We start from the raw sequence: 15698 nt of genomic DNA on the forward strand, positions 1-15698 counted from the left end.
AGGTCGTGCCGTTTGGTCGTCAGTTATTTTAGCAATGTTTTAACAAACGTATTCATGCTATAGAGTTTTTCTATTTATTTATGTGTTTATTTATTCAAATATGGCAACAACGCGATCTAGGTTTCCCTATGTCCCAGTTGGAAATATATATTTTAGGCACACAATCAGACATTAAAAAAAAAAGTATTTCCTACTTTCTTTTCTTATAATATGGGTCTAGGTTCTCGCAAGTATAATGTTTTTATTATTGTGTGGGGAAGGGGCAAATAACTCCATCTAAACTTACATTTATATTTTACTTCATCATTTTACTACTCTTAAAAATCAAGTTCAATGTTCTACAAAGAAATATGCTAAAATGTAGCAAAATTCAGTCGCAACCATCTTATTGATGACTAGATTTACAAATGTAGTGCTGTTTTTGGTGATGACTAGTTGATGACAAGCCTACTTTCACAGTAAAAGTCAGAAAAAGAAGAAAAAAAGCATGAAAGAAGGCTTAATGCATCTTAAAAATGCCGCGAAAAAAAAACAAAATAAATAAAATAATTAAATAAATATCGAAAAATTAAAAATTGGAAAGTAGGGTATTGAGATGGGGAAAAATGTCTGCCGGTCTGTCGGTCTGTCTGTCTGTCCCTCCCTAATAACTTTTGAATGAATAGTCCGATTCGAACAAACTTTTTTTTTCGAAAGATCTCGGCGAGGACACCTCATTCCCATATTTCACTCTCTGATTTGAACTATTTTTTGTTCAATTTTGAACAGTTTAAAAAAACTTAACATTAGCTCCTACGGGGAAACTGAAAGTCTATGTAGATTCCTTACTTGAAGGCGGATTTATTTCAAACTTAGAACCAAACTTAAGATGGTCGCAGCTAAAGTTTGCTATACTTAACCAATTTCACGGTGAAATATTAAACTTGATTTTTAACAGTGAACATCAACAATACTGCCGCGAGCAGGTAAACGGCAGTATCTGCAGAAATGAGTTTTTGAGATGTTTGAAGAAATTTTTGTTGTATTTAATGCTAACAATTCGCAACTCCAGAGCTCGAATACTCTACCTTGCGGTGATTAACAATACCAAAGAAAAAGGTAAGACATTCCATTCCACGTGTTTTCTTTAGGGTAAATTACAGGCTTCAGACATATTATGATGTAATGCAATTTCAGAAGAATCGAAAAGAAAGCTTCCCGCAATTACGATGAAAAATTACTGTCATTCACTAAGCACCAAAGCAAGTGATAATTCATGGCATTTGTTTGTTTTACCTTTTTCGTCCGCCAATAGACAGTGGCTGCAGCGCCCCCTGTAGTTTATTGGAGTTGCGAATAGGAAAATGTTGGAATTAAACGTTTTTATCGCGCTTTTTTTCAGCGGAAACCAAATAAGCGAGCTTGTACAGTAAAGATAACGTACATTACATGACAAAAGTGCAAAAAAAATAAAAAATAATAAAATAATAAATAAAAGAAAAGAACAATTTGCAGTTACTTTCTTTTACCTGCTCACGGCAGAATACTATTGTGGGTCGTAATTATATGTATCGCTTTCATCATAATATCGCAGCAGGGGCACACCGATGGGAGACCATTGTGACCTCCCAAAACATTCCTTTTTTGGAAAATGGTGTCGTTTCCAAAATTTCAAAAGTATTTTTTTCTGAAAGAACATGCTTAAAAACATAGGATCTGACCATTTTTTAAATAATTTATTTAAGTTTAATATTTTTAAAAAATTACTTAAATCGGTGCGCTTTCATTATTTACGCTTCTGTCATGTGACATCACAAATGATGAAATGCCATTCAATGTTGCCATTCACAGAACAAAATATTTAATTCGTATCTTTACTCACGTGCATTGGCAACGATAGGGTTAATAGCAATCGTAGAGCACAATATTAAATTGGCTTCTTGATTATCATAACATGGAAGAAAGATGCGCCAAACTGCATTATTTATGACGTTATAAAGACCACGCCTTGTTTGAAAAATCGGACATTTAAAAAAATTAATTAAAAAATAACTGTTGGGAAAATGAAAATATTTTCTGGGTCCATGTTATTTTTTTACTCATTCTATCAATTTCAGTGACTAAAAGTAGTACTTTTGACTGAAAGAAACAACCCCATTGTGTCTGACGATCCTGCATATTTGAAGACATGATTGCAACATTGCAAGTTTTAAAATCCCGAATGTTCCCTTTCATTAGATGAACTTATGTCTGGACACTCGTATTTTATCATCATTCAGCAAATTTAGAGTTCCAATCAGCAATTTAAGAATTTTTGTCCTCCCAAAAATTTTAAGTTCGAGGCTTGATCTGCCCCTATCACAGAAGAAAGAAATTCAATCAGACAGGCAAATGCAATTAATAACCATTTCTTATCAATACCGTCAATGAGAAGAGCAGGATGATGGTTTCATACTCCGTTCATCATGCTTCGGTTTTATTTCATTTTCACACAAAAATACTGAAAAATATCTCTCATTCTGAACTAATGGTGGTTGTTAGTTGGAAACTGTATCCATCTTAGTTTGAATAACACAGTGAGAAGGGCACCCGGGAAGCTTTTCTCTCTCTTACCTTCTCCAGTTTGTCTGTGAGCTCCTGCACCTTGCCCCTTAGGATCTTCTCCTCTTCCCGAGCCAGTTCCAAGGCAGCCTCTCCTTTTTCTCGTGTCTCTCGGACAGCAGTGTCTTTCTTGCGTTTGAAGTCCTCCCGAAGGCGTGACTCCTGAAAAAGAAAAGAGCAAATGAATGCTATTCGTATGAGAACAGGATGGCGCCAGGATCTTTTGCTAGTCAAATCGAACGAGCACTTTTTCCAAACTCTAGTTAGAATCAGAGCGAGGCACCACGCATTGTTTGTGCTTTAAAATACAGTGAAACCTCAATAAGTAGTCGACCGGTTAAGTGGTCACTCCGTTTAAGTGGTCGTTTTTCTTTGGTCCCGACAAGGTCTCATTCACAGTAATGTAAAATGATCCTCCTTTACTGGTCACCAAATTTAATTTTACCCGGTTAACTAGTCACTCAAAAACTGTTTTCTAAAATTCCTTTTCCTTATCGGATCTTAGAAAATAGTGTCGGACTTAGTTGAAAGGCTGTTTGATAGTCATTTTTCCTTGAAATCTCAATCCTCGGTTCTGGTCATTCAAAGCATACTTCTTGCTGTGACTCTGCCGAGTGCCAAGAGTATGAATCAAACTCCTTTCAACAAGACATACGAAATCTAATACCTGGAGAAAGTTAGTCAGTATTTAACATCCGTTCAAAGAACTACAAACACAGAATTTAAAGCTTGATGTATGTTAGAAGAGATCGTTCTTTTCCGTAAGCAACAACTTCATCAGTCAACATTGAACGATTGTAATAATGTACCGTAATTACATTAAGTTAAAATAATTTGTTGTTATTTAGTAATGTATAAGTAAGAGAAAGTAAAACAAAGTAACTATCATTAGTATTTTTCCCCCTTTTTAATATTTGCACTAATTTATAGACATTGATTACATAAGCTATTGTTTTTCTCACAGAATTCTACTGCTATTCATGAATATTTGTAAGGCTTTTTTTTTTCTTCCTTAATTTCCCACTCCACATAAGTAGTCACTCCGCATAAGTGGTCAAAAATATTTTGTCCCTTGACGACTTAACGAGGTCTTACTGTATTCAATACAGAGTCGGCAATCATGTGAAACTTGAACTGAAACTCTACTTGAATAATCACAAAAACTTCTCAAAAATAACTTCGGTAAAATTTTATTTAACTAAAATCATAAAACACTATTGCAACTTCCAGAAACTGAAAAACATGCCATCCAGACATTTCGTTACAAATGTCTGGATGGCATGTTTTTCAGTTTCTTTTCGACATTTCGTTACAATTTGCACATACGTGCACCTACCCGCGAGTAGCATGAAAGGAAAAGATCGAAGGGAAGAATAATCACATCATCGAAGTTTTATACTGTCCAACCACGGATTGCATGGAATTTTCAAATGTCCAGATGAGACGAATCTATGTGAATAAGGGGGAAAAGTAAACATTTGATGCGCGTATTCCGCTCATTTGAAGGAGACTCCGATTCTGCAAAAGCTGACATCGGTAAAAAATAATAGATTCGTCCATTTCCGGCTGTAAAACGGATGTTTGTCTTTCCATACAATCCGTGGTCAGACAGTACCTTGAAACGCCACTGCTATTGCTCAGTTGCATGCAAATCAAAAAGTATTTCTTCTTCGATTTAGAAGTGAACAAAACAGTTTTAGCATATTAACAAAGATGAAACCAAATTTAGTTAAAAAAAAAAACTCTAATTTGAATTCCGAAACTTTGAATTCAAATTATGTTTTTCGCAATCACGAGTTGCGACAAGACTCTACTGGTTAGAGTTATTGTTTCTAGAAATGGCTCCCCCGCCCAAGCATGTCCCTCCTCCTGGGTGCTTACGTGTATATAGTTGTGTGCGTAGGCTTTCGTGTGTGCACGTAGGCGTGTGTATGTGTGTAAAGGCGCGCGCGCGTAGGGGAGTGTGTATGAGCATGCGTGTGTAGGACATGGACAGCAAAAGTGGATTCCGGGGGTCAGTGCTCAGGACCAGCCGCGCCGCCGCCGGTGGACGGTGGTGCTGCAGCCCTGGTCCAAGCTGAAAAAGGAACCGGAACATCAAGGACTGTCAAGTGAGAACAATAAGCAATCGTGATTGCTCAAAAATATTTACATGGAGGACATTAGGCACATGACCAGGAATGTTTCCTTATTTCCAACAGTTTGAACTCCTACTTTAGCTAAACTGTGTATCAGGGTCAGTGGCACTTACCTTTTCAATGTAATTTTTCTCGTTCTCTGTGATCTGCTGCTGAAGCTGTTCCATCCTGTTCCTGAGATCGTTGATGGTCCTCCTCAAATCCTCCCTCTCTCTGTTCCAGACGTGATCTACTTCCGACTGCCGCTTATCCTTCAGACGACTGCGCTCATCCTCTAACTGGAGGGGAAAGGAAACATGAACACTTTAAAACAACTTACATGATGCATAAATACACCGCCAGCTCAGTCATTCCCAGCCGAGGACTGCAGTTTCGTGCTTATTGGCACTCATCAGCCCGGCATAGGAAAGTGACTGAGCTGGAGATGGAAAACCACTTAAGGAAGTCAAGAGTGCCAACCAAACTGGTAGCTAATATAGAATTAGCACAGACCAGACGAGTGACCAAAGCAATGGTTTGGTTCAACTCGAAGATTGAAGACAAGGCATGGTATATGTGCTAATTCTATATTAGCTATCAGTTTGTTTGGCACTCTTGACTTCCTTAAGGGGTTTTCCATCTCCAGCTCAGTCACTTTCCTATGCCGGGCTGATGAGTGCTAATAAGCATGAAACTGCAGTCCTCGGCTGGGAATGACTGAGCTGGCGGTGTATTTCATGTATTTCTGCTTTAGCCCTGGTTAATGGAAGGTAATTTACTGAATAACGTGCATGATGGCTTTAAAGGATTTCCATGATTTGTTTCCTTAAGCTTTCACTATGCAAAACTTTTCCGCTGTATTTATCAAATACTTTCTGTTCATATTAAGTAAAGCAAATTACAGAAAACTTACTATCTTTTGATAGTTAAACTTTTTAAGAGATGTAAAGACATTTTTAGAAGAACAGCAAAATAGTCACAAAAGAAAAACAATTTTAGAAAATTTTGAATGTTTTAATGACAAAGTGCTTTTTGAGGACATAACTTGCTCTAAATTTTAATTTTAATCGAAAGGGTATAGTTGTGACTTTTTCAATTGTTGCGTTATGCTTCTAGCCTAAGAAGCTGTATCAGAAGATATTAAAAAACATTATTAGAAGGATGACGGTTCCAAGTAATGAGAAATAAACCTTTGTTGTGCATTTGATAAACTTAAAGAAGAACAACGAATTCGTTTAACTAACAATTACGGAGCAAAAACTAATCCAAATTATTCAACCTAACTCAAAACGTAGGTGCATTTGAAATTAGTCGGATATAAACTTCACATTTCAGAGCAAAATCCAACTTTAAACGGCAAAATTTTTATTCTAGATCGAATTTTTTTTTTGAGCAATCACATTGCTTATTGTTCTCATTTGACTGTTTTCATGTTCCGATGATTTTATTTCCCCCCCCCCCCGCCTCCCTCTGCAGCATCACCGTCGACCGGCCTCACGATGCAGCTCCTCTAGCGAAAACCTTCTCCAGGTTGCGTCCATATCCTACACACACACATACATGCACACCTACATACCACAATACACACACATACATACGCACCTACACACACATACATACGCACCTACACACACACACACACCTACACACATACATACACACCTACACACACACACACACCTACACACATACCCCCCCCATACACACCTACACACATACATACACAGCTACACACCCACATACACACGCATACCCACTCACTTATGCCTGCACACAGACGCAAACACACAAGCCTATATATACACACACACGCACTGGTGATTGCGAAAAACATAATTTGAATTCCAGGAATCAAAATTCAAATTGATTTTTTCTAATGCATAAAAAAAGGAATTATTCAATTCACGATGCATTTGTAAAAATAAAAATCTGTACAAAACAATGAAAATGAAGTACATTATAACTTTTCTGAAGTACATTATAACTAATGAGCCTTAAAGAGCGGGGAGACGGACCCATAAAAGCCCTTTAATTAAAGCCGCTTGTGCTTTTGTATAACTTAAGCATAATCTGCCTTTAACTTGCTTAATAGATTCCATTTGGCAAAATGAGGGCGAAAAAAATCGGTTTACGTGTTAGTAATGATTATCGGAACTGTGCCCCTCTAAGAACTTCTCTTTCAAACGTAATAAAAATGAACTCGTCCAAAGTCAAGCATCTTTTTACCAGAGCCAGACTATGTCATCTCCCTCGAGATTTTGAGGCAAAAATAATTTGCTGGAGAAATTTTGCATGTAGCAAAAAAGTCCGAAATTCGTAAGTTATTCTCATGGGAATATAAAATAAAAATTCAATTCGATATAATTTAAAATATAGGTGATCTTACGTCGTGACGTCACGATATCTTCCATTAAAAATCATGACACTTCCATATGCATATTATTAGGCACGAGAAGTAAGTTTCGGAGTAAAATTTCACGTGTCGAACCATGAGAGGATTAAAGCGACCGAAGAAACAAATCACTGTAATGGATATTTTGCAATTAGCTCACTGGATTGTTAATAGATGTTCATGTGACCAAAAAAAAACTTTAAATGACGAAAAAGAACAAAACTTCGAGTAACTAAGTGAGTTTTCAGAAGAACTGGGCCGCCAAGAGCCAAGGCGGGCCCCCGGCAATCCCCTGAAGGAGGAATTAATTGAACTAATTTATTTATTATTTTTTAATTGACTGCTCTTTTGAATTTTTTATATAGCTAATTAAAAAGAACACAAAACACGCACAGCATACACGAAATGCACCGCCAGCTCAGTCATTCCAGCCGAGGACTGCAGTTTCGTGCTTATTAGCACTCATCAGCCCGGCATAAGAAGTAACTGAGCTGGAGGTGGAAAACCTCTTAAGGACGCCAAGAGTGCCAAACAAACTGGTAGCTAATATAGAATTAGCCCTGACCAGACGAGTGACCGGAGCAATGGTTCGATTCAACTCGAAGATTGAAGGCAAGACATGGTATTTTCAGAAAGTTACCGCCTTATAGCCATGGCTAAGGCAGAAATGCATGAAATACACCGCCAGCTCAGTCATTCCAGTCGAGGACTGCAGTTTCGTGCTTATTAGCACTCATGAGTCCGGCATTGAAAGTGACAGAGTTGGAGGTGGAAAACCTCTTAAGCAAGTATAGCTTACGTTCGACGAGCACGACCGGTAGCGACCGGTTGGTTAATCACGTGACAGCAATGACGTCAGCGGTTACTAACTGGTGGTTCACGAACCAATGCTTTATCGAACGCTTTCGGTTGATCACCGGTTACTTGCGCAGACATGACGCAGACGAATAACACGCAGGTGAAAAATACATATAATTGGTCAAAAATGTCACGTGGTTTCATCAACCAATCATCCAGCTAGAGTTGCGGTCGACCGGTAGATGAACCCAACCGGTGAGGCTCATAAAATGACATCGGAAGCAACCAGTTAACTGGTAGCTCTCAAGAACGCTGCGGTTAGCAATCGGTTACTCACCGGTCAACCGGTGAGGTTCGTCGAACGCAAGCTAGAGTGGCAGGCTGGAGTTGGCCAATGAGGCTAATAAGAGCCCCATATTCTTCAATTTCTTTTTTATTTCTGTTGCGTCTTACAATAGTTCTTTCAGAATAATATCGAAGTCGCCGATCGTACCTCGTTTCGAAGCTGGTTGCACTCCTTCTTCAGAGACGTCAAATCTCTGTCGTTCTTCTCCACCTGACTGCGCAATTCTGCAGCTCGAGCCTCGGCTTTCATCAGAAGACTGCGCTGCTCGTCAACCTGTTGAAAGATGAAAGACAATATTATGTCCCCAAAAGAACTTTACAGAGAAAAATTCGAAATATTTTTTTTAACACTCTACATACTGAAAAAAACTTCTTTTGATTTTAAAGTAAGGGAATATGGGCAAAGTGAAATGGTTAAGATCACTTACTTTTTTCAATTTATACAAATTGGAATTTTGGTCTAAAATTTACGGTTCATAAAGAAGGAACGAAATATTTTGTAATAAAACTTGCACTGAAATATAATTTTTTATTTATGGCAGTAACTTTATACCTCCAAAAAAAAAAAAAAAAGTGGAAAATTTTTATTATTATTTTTTTTTTATGGGGCAAAATGAAAAATGTAATATTTTTTATTTGATTACTAGTGGCACCCGCACGGCTTCGCCCGTAATAGAAAAATCAAAAGGTCTTTTGGTTCGCCTGTATATTTACAAATAATGTATGGTGAAATTTCTCGCCAATTGGCTTGTACCCATGTTACGGTTCCACGTTATGATAATTTCGTATCTCGCCAATTGGCTTCGGCCCATGTTACGGTTCCACGTTATGATAATTTCGTAATTTATGATAGTTTTTTTCTTAAAATTGGAATAAAAAAAGAACCACATCGAATTTTCGAAAAATCGCTTCGAGGTGCACACCCCCATGCTACATACTAACTTTGTGCCAAATTTCATGAAAATCGGCCGAACGGTTTAGGCGCTATGCGCGTCACAGACATCCTACAGACATCCTACAGATATCCTACAGACATCCAGACATCCAGACATCCTCCGGACAGAGACATTCAGCTTTATTATTAGTAACTAGTGGTACCCGCACGGCTTCGCCCGTAATAGAAAAATTAAAGGTCTTTTGGTTCGCTTTTATATTTACAAATAATGTATGGTGAATTTTCTCGCCAATTGGCTTGTACCGACGTTACAGTTCCACGTTATGATAATTTCGTATCTCGCTAATAGGCTTGTGCCCATGTTACGGTTCCACGTTATGATAATTTCGTAATTTATGATAGTCTTTTTCTTAAAATTGGAATAAAAAAAGAACCACATCGAATTTTCGAAAAATCGCTTCGAGGTGCACACCCCCATGCTACATACTAACTTTGTGCCAAATTTCATGAAAATCGGCCGAACGGTTTAGGCGCTATGCGCGTCACAGACATCCTACAGATATCCAGACATCCTCCGGACAGAGAGACTTTCAGCTTTATTATTAGTAAAGAAGATTAAAGATATTTATGATCAAATGAATGAGTAAATAAAAGAATGAATGAATAAATAAAAAAAGAAATAAATAAACAAACAAAAAATAAATTAATTAATTTATATACCTACGAGAGAAAATAAATGAGTGAATAAATAGTGAATTAATAAAAAAAAAATGAGTGAATGAATGAATAAATGAGGGAAAAATTAAGTGAAAGAATGCAAATGAAATAATCTTTACTAATAATAAAGCTTCTTTACTAATGATAAAGCTGAAAGTCTCTCTGTCTGGATGTCCGGAGGATGTCTGGATGTCTGTAGGATATCTGAATCTCTCTGACGCGCATAGCGCCTAGACCGTTCGGCCGATTTTCATGAAATTTGGCACAAAGTTAGTTTATAGCATGAGAGTGTGCCCCTCGAATCGATTTCACGAAAATTCGATGTGGTTCTTTTTCTATTCCAATTTTAAAAACAACATTATCATAAGATGAACGAGTAAATTACGAAATTATTATAACGTGGAACCGTAACATGGGCACAAGCCAATTGGCGAGATACGAAATTATCATAACGTGGAACTGTAACATGGTACAAGCGAATTGGCTAGAAAATTCACCATACATTATGTGTAAATATACAAGCGAACCAGAAGACCTTTTAATTTTTCTATTACGGGCAAAGCCGTGCGGGTACCACTAGTTAATAAATACGCAAGTGATTTGATAAAGTATTGAATAAGTAAATGATATGAGCTATTTCACTTTGCCCCATCCACATTGTTAAAAATTCAGGAAGATTTTCTGGTAATTGTTACTGTAAAATGGCGGACTAACGCATCGCTGATTTTTACGGTAATTTATACCGGAGAAATAAGCGATCCCAGCGCCAATTGGTTGCTGTGGCCTACCGAGGAAACAGTAAAATTTTACATTAACATTTGATTTTTGCGGTAATAGTTACTGGCGACATGGATGCCAGTAACAATTACCGTAAATTTTCCGGAAAATTTTTAACAGTGCACTTTGTCCCGCCTACACTTGAATAACTGTACAAACTATTTTAAACACAAGTAAGATTAATGTTAAACAAATTATTACTGCACGGAATATTAGTAGATATCAATTAAAATTTAAAACGACAACAACAAGAGTTTTATCATTTAATAATAACAAAAATAACTTTTGACTTACAACAAAATATTACAATATGAGTATCAATTTTTGAAAATTGCTTTTATTATCATACCTTTATTTTCATAAGCAACTTTATCTTGACTGGATTAGACTACATGCGTTACTACACAGTTAAAATATTACCCGATAGGTGGCGCTAAAGGCGGGGTAAATATTTCACCATTTCACTTTGACTCGCTATTTCACTCTGCCCCATATTCCCCTACATGAATTGTGGATCTTGGATTTGAATCTTTAGAAATCCTTTGAGATAGTATTTAAGGAAAAGACATCAGTCTTTTTAGCCATAAGCTCTTTCATCCAAAAACTTATTTCTTTTGCATTGAAAAAGGCGTTCCTCGCAATGCCGAAACACGTGTCTGCAGTAATCTGCAATCTGTGCCATTTGAAGTTGTTATTTCTTATCTTACCTTTGTTTATATTTCTTGAAGTTCTTCTCATTCCTAACATTTTCAATAAGTTCATTAAACAGCCGTGGTGCCAAGAAAATAAATTGTTTTTAGCAATCGTTTTGTTTGGTTTTACAACTTCATATTGTTAACCTGGAATTCTAGTATTGTATTGATTTTCATTAATGTCAAGCCAGTTATTGTTGTTATGTAAAAAATACAATTTTCTCTGCATACATTTCTCCGGTGTTTATAAATTTCCTCTGGTTCTCGTAAAATAGTATTGTTTTAAATTCATGTTTGCTGATGTATTTAATTAGATAGATAGATAGATAAGATTTATTAACAAAACACACATACATAACAAACAGTAAGCAAAATAAAATAAAGTTAAGTTAAAACATACAACGTGAATTATAAAACATAAATTACAAACGTCAATTCCAAAACATTAAGAAATTCTTAATCATAGTTCAACATAAGTTAGTAGTAAATGCAACGCTAAAGAGCGCCAAAGGCACTGTCCGCAGTGTTATTTAATCGGTTTAATTTGGAGTACAAACACAAATATGTATTAAATAATATAATACTTACAAATTAATTTTACACAAGTAATAAATATTTCACACAGAACAATAATTCGACTGTTTGACTCCAGAAAAAAAAACACACAATAACTCGCATTGAAACATTTTATATTATAAAAAATACAATACAAAATCCCCCCCGGTTGGCAAGTCAGTATATTTTATCAGCTAAAAGTTAATTATTGATAGAATGTCGTTATTTTGTATATATTCATTGACCCCTTGTTTATATTTTTTGAAGTTCTTTTCATTCCTAACATCTTCCGTTAATTAGAAACATTTTTATTCGATTGCTGGCAATTGGAATGTTTGTTGAACCTCGTTCAGCGGAATCGAGTCGAAAAAGTTTGTCACAATTGTAGGTAAAGAGAAAACTGAAAGTGTGTAACCGTCTTTATTTTTATTATCATGTTAGTCATGGTGGAATGTTTGTTTCGCAACGTTCCACCATGCCATCCCTTCGCAGTTACCCCGAAGTCTTAAGGGCCATAAGCATTGGTATGAGCACCATCCATAGCTGAGTTCTGCGACATGTCCTTCTCAGATGTTTTGCGCACAGATACTCTGGAGTCACGACGACGAAGGCGTGCCCCACAGTTACTCGTAATTTCTGTGTTTTGCGATATCGAGTGTTTCTTAGTTGCTGCTTTCTGAAGCCCAGAAAGCCGTCAGATCGGGACTTCTTGGCAGCCAAAGGAGCCTGGTGAAGATGTCCGTAAAACATCGTTGAGAACATGAAGCAGATTCAACTATGTTACCACATAGGTGGTATTCGCACTGATGTTTACGATTCTCAAGACTTCAAAGTAACGGACTATAACCATTGAGAAGAGATAAAATGCAGGTAGTGACGACTTTCATTCATGAAATCAAGTCCCTAAGTCACGTGATGGATTTTAAAGCAAATCATTGGAAGAAATCAGGTTTCTTTCGCTTGTTTCACGCAATACGTGCCAACCATTCGTCGTTGTTGAGTCACGTGATTTGGGATCTTTGGGTCATTTTTTGCGAAGCCAATGATTGGCTTGCTCCCTCCATTTTAATTCCCGCTTTAAGACTATAACAAACATTCAAACATAACTAACATACAGTTGATAAGAAGTGGGGGTGTATAGTGCAGCTCTGGTTAGTTGAGCTGCGACCTTGACTATGTTTACCTGTTTTAGGGGAGTTTAGCGAAAAATAGACGTGTAGCGAAAAATAGGCTCGGATTTTTGTTTTAATATTTTTGAAAACTACTAAAGCCCTGGTTTCCTAGAAGCGAATCGCCGATCTTCGACGTCGCTCCTCGCTGTGGCGCTGAAATCAAAGTCAAGTGGATTCCGACGTAGCCATTCACGACGTCGATTTAGTTTGGGCGCGCATGCGCAGAAGAATCAAGTTTTCGCCTAGGCGAGGAGCGACGCCGACGATCGGCGTGTTCGCTCCTAGGAAACCAAGACTTAAGAAAGTTTCTGAACTCAACTTAGCGCCAATTAGCCCTTCCTATTTTCCGACACAGAGGTAAATATCGTCAGAGTCGGAGCCCAACTTCTCAGAGCCTCACAATGCGTCTACTTCTAGACAACTGTTCACTTACCTCCTTTTCGAGGTCCGCTTTCTGGGACTCCAGCAACCTGTTGGACCGGGCCATGTCCTCTTTGAGGACTGTGGTGGCGTTCAGTTTCTCCTGGGTGTCCCTCAGCCTCTGCGTCTTCTTCTCGAGCTGCTCTTCGGCGGCGCGGGCTCGGCGCTCCGCCTCCTCTCTGTCGGCGCGCAGCTTCGAGAGATTCCGCGCCTGGTCAGCTGCGCCTTGCCCCGAAAGCTGATGGAGCTGCTCTTCGGCAGTGGCCGCTCGGTTCCTGTGGAACACCGACCCGTGATGAGTCACCACTCCTTCAGGTACTTTCATTGCATGTTATTAAACGCAACAGGTGGTATTCGGAATAGAAATAATCTAACATTTTAAAAAGAACTAATATTAAACTAGACTAGCCGCCTGCTGCGTGTTGGTGTACTATTTGGTTTCACCGATTCACGGAAGTACAGCGCCTTCGGCGCAGTACTTCGAGAGCTTCGCCCTCTACTTGCCACCTGAGACAGCTTAAGTTAGCGAAAGAAATTTTATTGACATTTCTGGGACGTAAATTACATTTTTTTTGAAGGAAAAGATGCACAAAAATCATTGCATCAAAAAACGCGCCTAAAAGTTCTTCTCTTCAGAACGAAATATCAAAAATTCATCGGATAAAAAAAAAAAATGCGTCTTACTTAATTCGCCAACATTTATTTATATTGCATAGCAGTCATCAGAGCTGAATACATGCACATTTTTTCTGAGGCGAAATTCAGCATATTTAGGCTTAAAAAGAAGTTATGGGGACTACGGGATTCCTGCCCTTCTTTTGGTAGAAATTAAGCTCAGGTTCGAACCAAGGATTAATTGGTAAATGTCGACTGAATCCACTTTCATTCGCAGGCAGAGAACGGAATTATTGGCAACATGACAGCAGTGCCGCAACGTCCGTCGTGGAAAAAGGATTTCCGTCGATTAGAAGGGAGAAGATGTGACCCAAAATCGACGTTTCCAATCTATATCTCTGGTAATTAAAATCGTACAAAGATGCAAGTTGACTAAACATTGCACCCAAAGAATTAGGAATCTTTCTATAAATGGTTCGAACCTCACATTGCCACCACTCTCAAGAAGTTATACTGACGTACATACATGCAAGCGGTGTTGCCAATCCTCGTTTGGGAAGTCTAATTTTAATATATATTAAATTAAAACAGGGTGGCGACAGGAACTGTAAAAAAAAGTTCCCTGACTTTTCCCTGATTTAGTTCACCAAATTTCCCTGATTTACGTTACCAATGATAATGGTCTTCTTTCTTTGCTCTACTTGAAATCCATTGTATGTTTGCACAAGATGCAGTATTTTAAACGTTTTAAGTTGTGTAAAGTTGTTGAACTAAAGATATATTTTAAAAAGATGCTACTTCTTTAATAAAATGATTACAAAAAACATATCAAGTCAATTTGGGGGGGGGGGGGGACCGACAAAATAGTATATTAAATTTTTCTACATGGAAAGATTTTAGAAAATTAAAAAAAAAAAAATTTACTTCCAGAAACCACTTAACATAAGAATTTTAAGAAACTATTAAAATTACTCTTAAAAACGTACTATGTGTATTTATGATAGAACTAAAAAGTAATTAAAATTATTTTGAACTAAGTTTTTAAACAGTGTAATAATTGTTGCAAGAATGACAAGTAATAGTGAAAGAATAGAAGTAATGTAGTTATTCTTATATAACTAATTGACATATTTATGCAAAACAGATGAAACCATTTGACATCTATTAATAGGGAGCTTTTCCCTAATCAAGAACATAGGTTTTTAATGAATGAATACAGCATTTTAACAATAAAAAAAATAAAGATATTTACTTAAGTACACAAGTTAACTCTATTTCAAATGATTTCAGTATGTAACGAAAAAAAAATCTTAGATTGCTTTTGTAACAAACAACTTTGAAATGCAAGAAGAAAAAAAGAAGAAAAAAAGCAATTAGTTAATTTTAAAATATATAAAAGAAGAATACAACTTGGTTATAAAACTAAAGAATCACTTAAGTCTGAAGAAAAATCCTTTATGATCTGCGGTGACAACAAATAGTATAACGGCAAAAAACAAAGTTTTTTTTATTGAAAGTTCAATTTTAGCAATTAAATTAAAAACGCGAAGAAGTAATAACTTTTAAGTTTTTATAGTATTAATTCAAAAACCAAAGATTTTTTTCTTGAAATCGTGATTACAG

At 37.0% G+C, this 15698-nt stretch overlaps 1 protein-coding gene across 1 annotated transcript in view; it reads right to left on the reverse strand.

Annotated features, from left to right (window-relative positions):
* The window catches only part of LOC129217769 (trichohyalin-like), a 150957-nt gene that overhangs the window by 59308 nt on the left and 75951 nt on the right, over positions 1-15698 (reverse strand). The window contains 4 exon segments of the mRNA XM_054852113.1: positions 2593-2742; positions 4832-4996; positions 8381-8506; positions 13474-13735. Coding sequence (XP_054708088.1) covers positions 2593-2742; positions 4832-4996; positions 8381-8506; positions 13474-13735 — 703 coding nt within the window.

The sequence above is a fragment of the Uloborus diversus genome, chromosome 2, assembly GCF_026930045.1.
Source record: "Uloborus diversus isolate 005 chromosome 2, Udiv.v.3.1, whole genome shotgun sequence".
NCBI lineage: Eukaryota > Metazoa > Arthropoda > Arachnida > Araneae > Uloboridae > Uloborus > Uloborus diversus.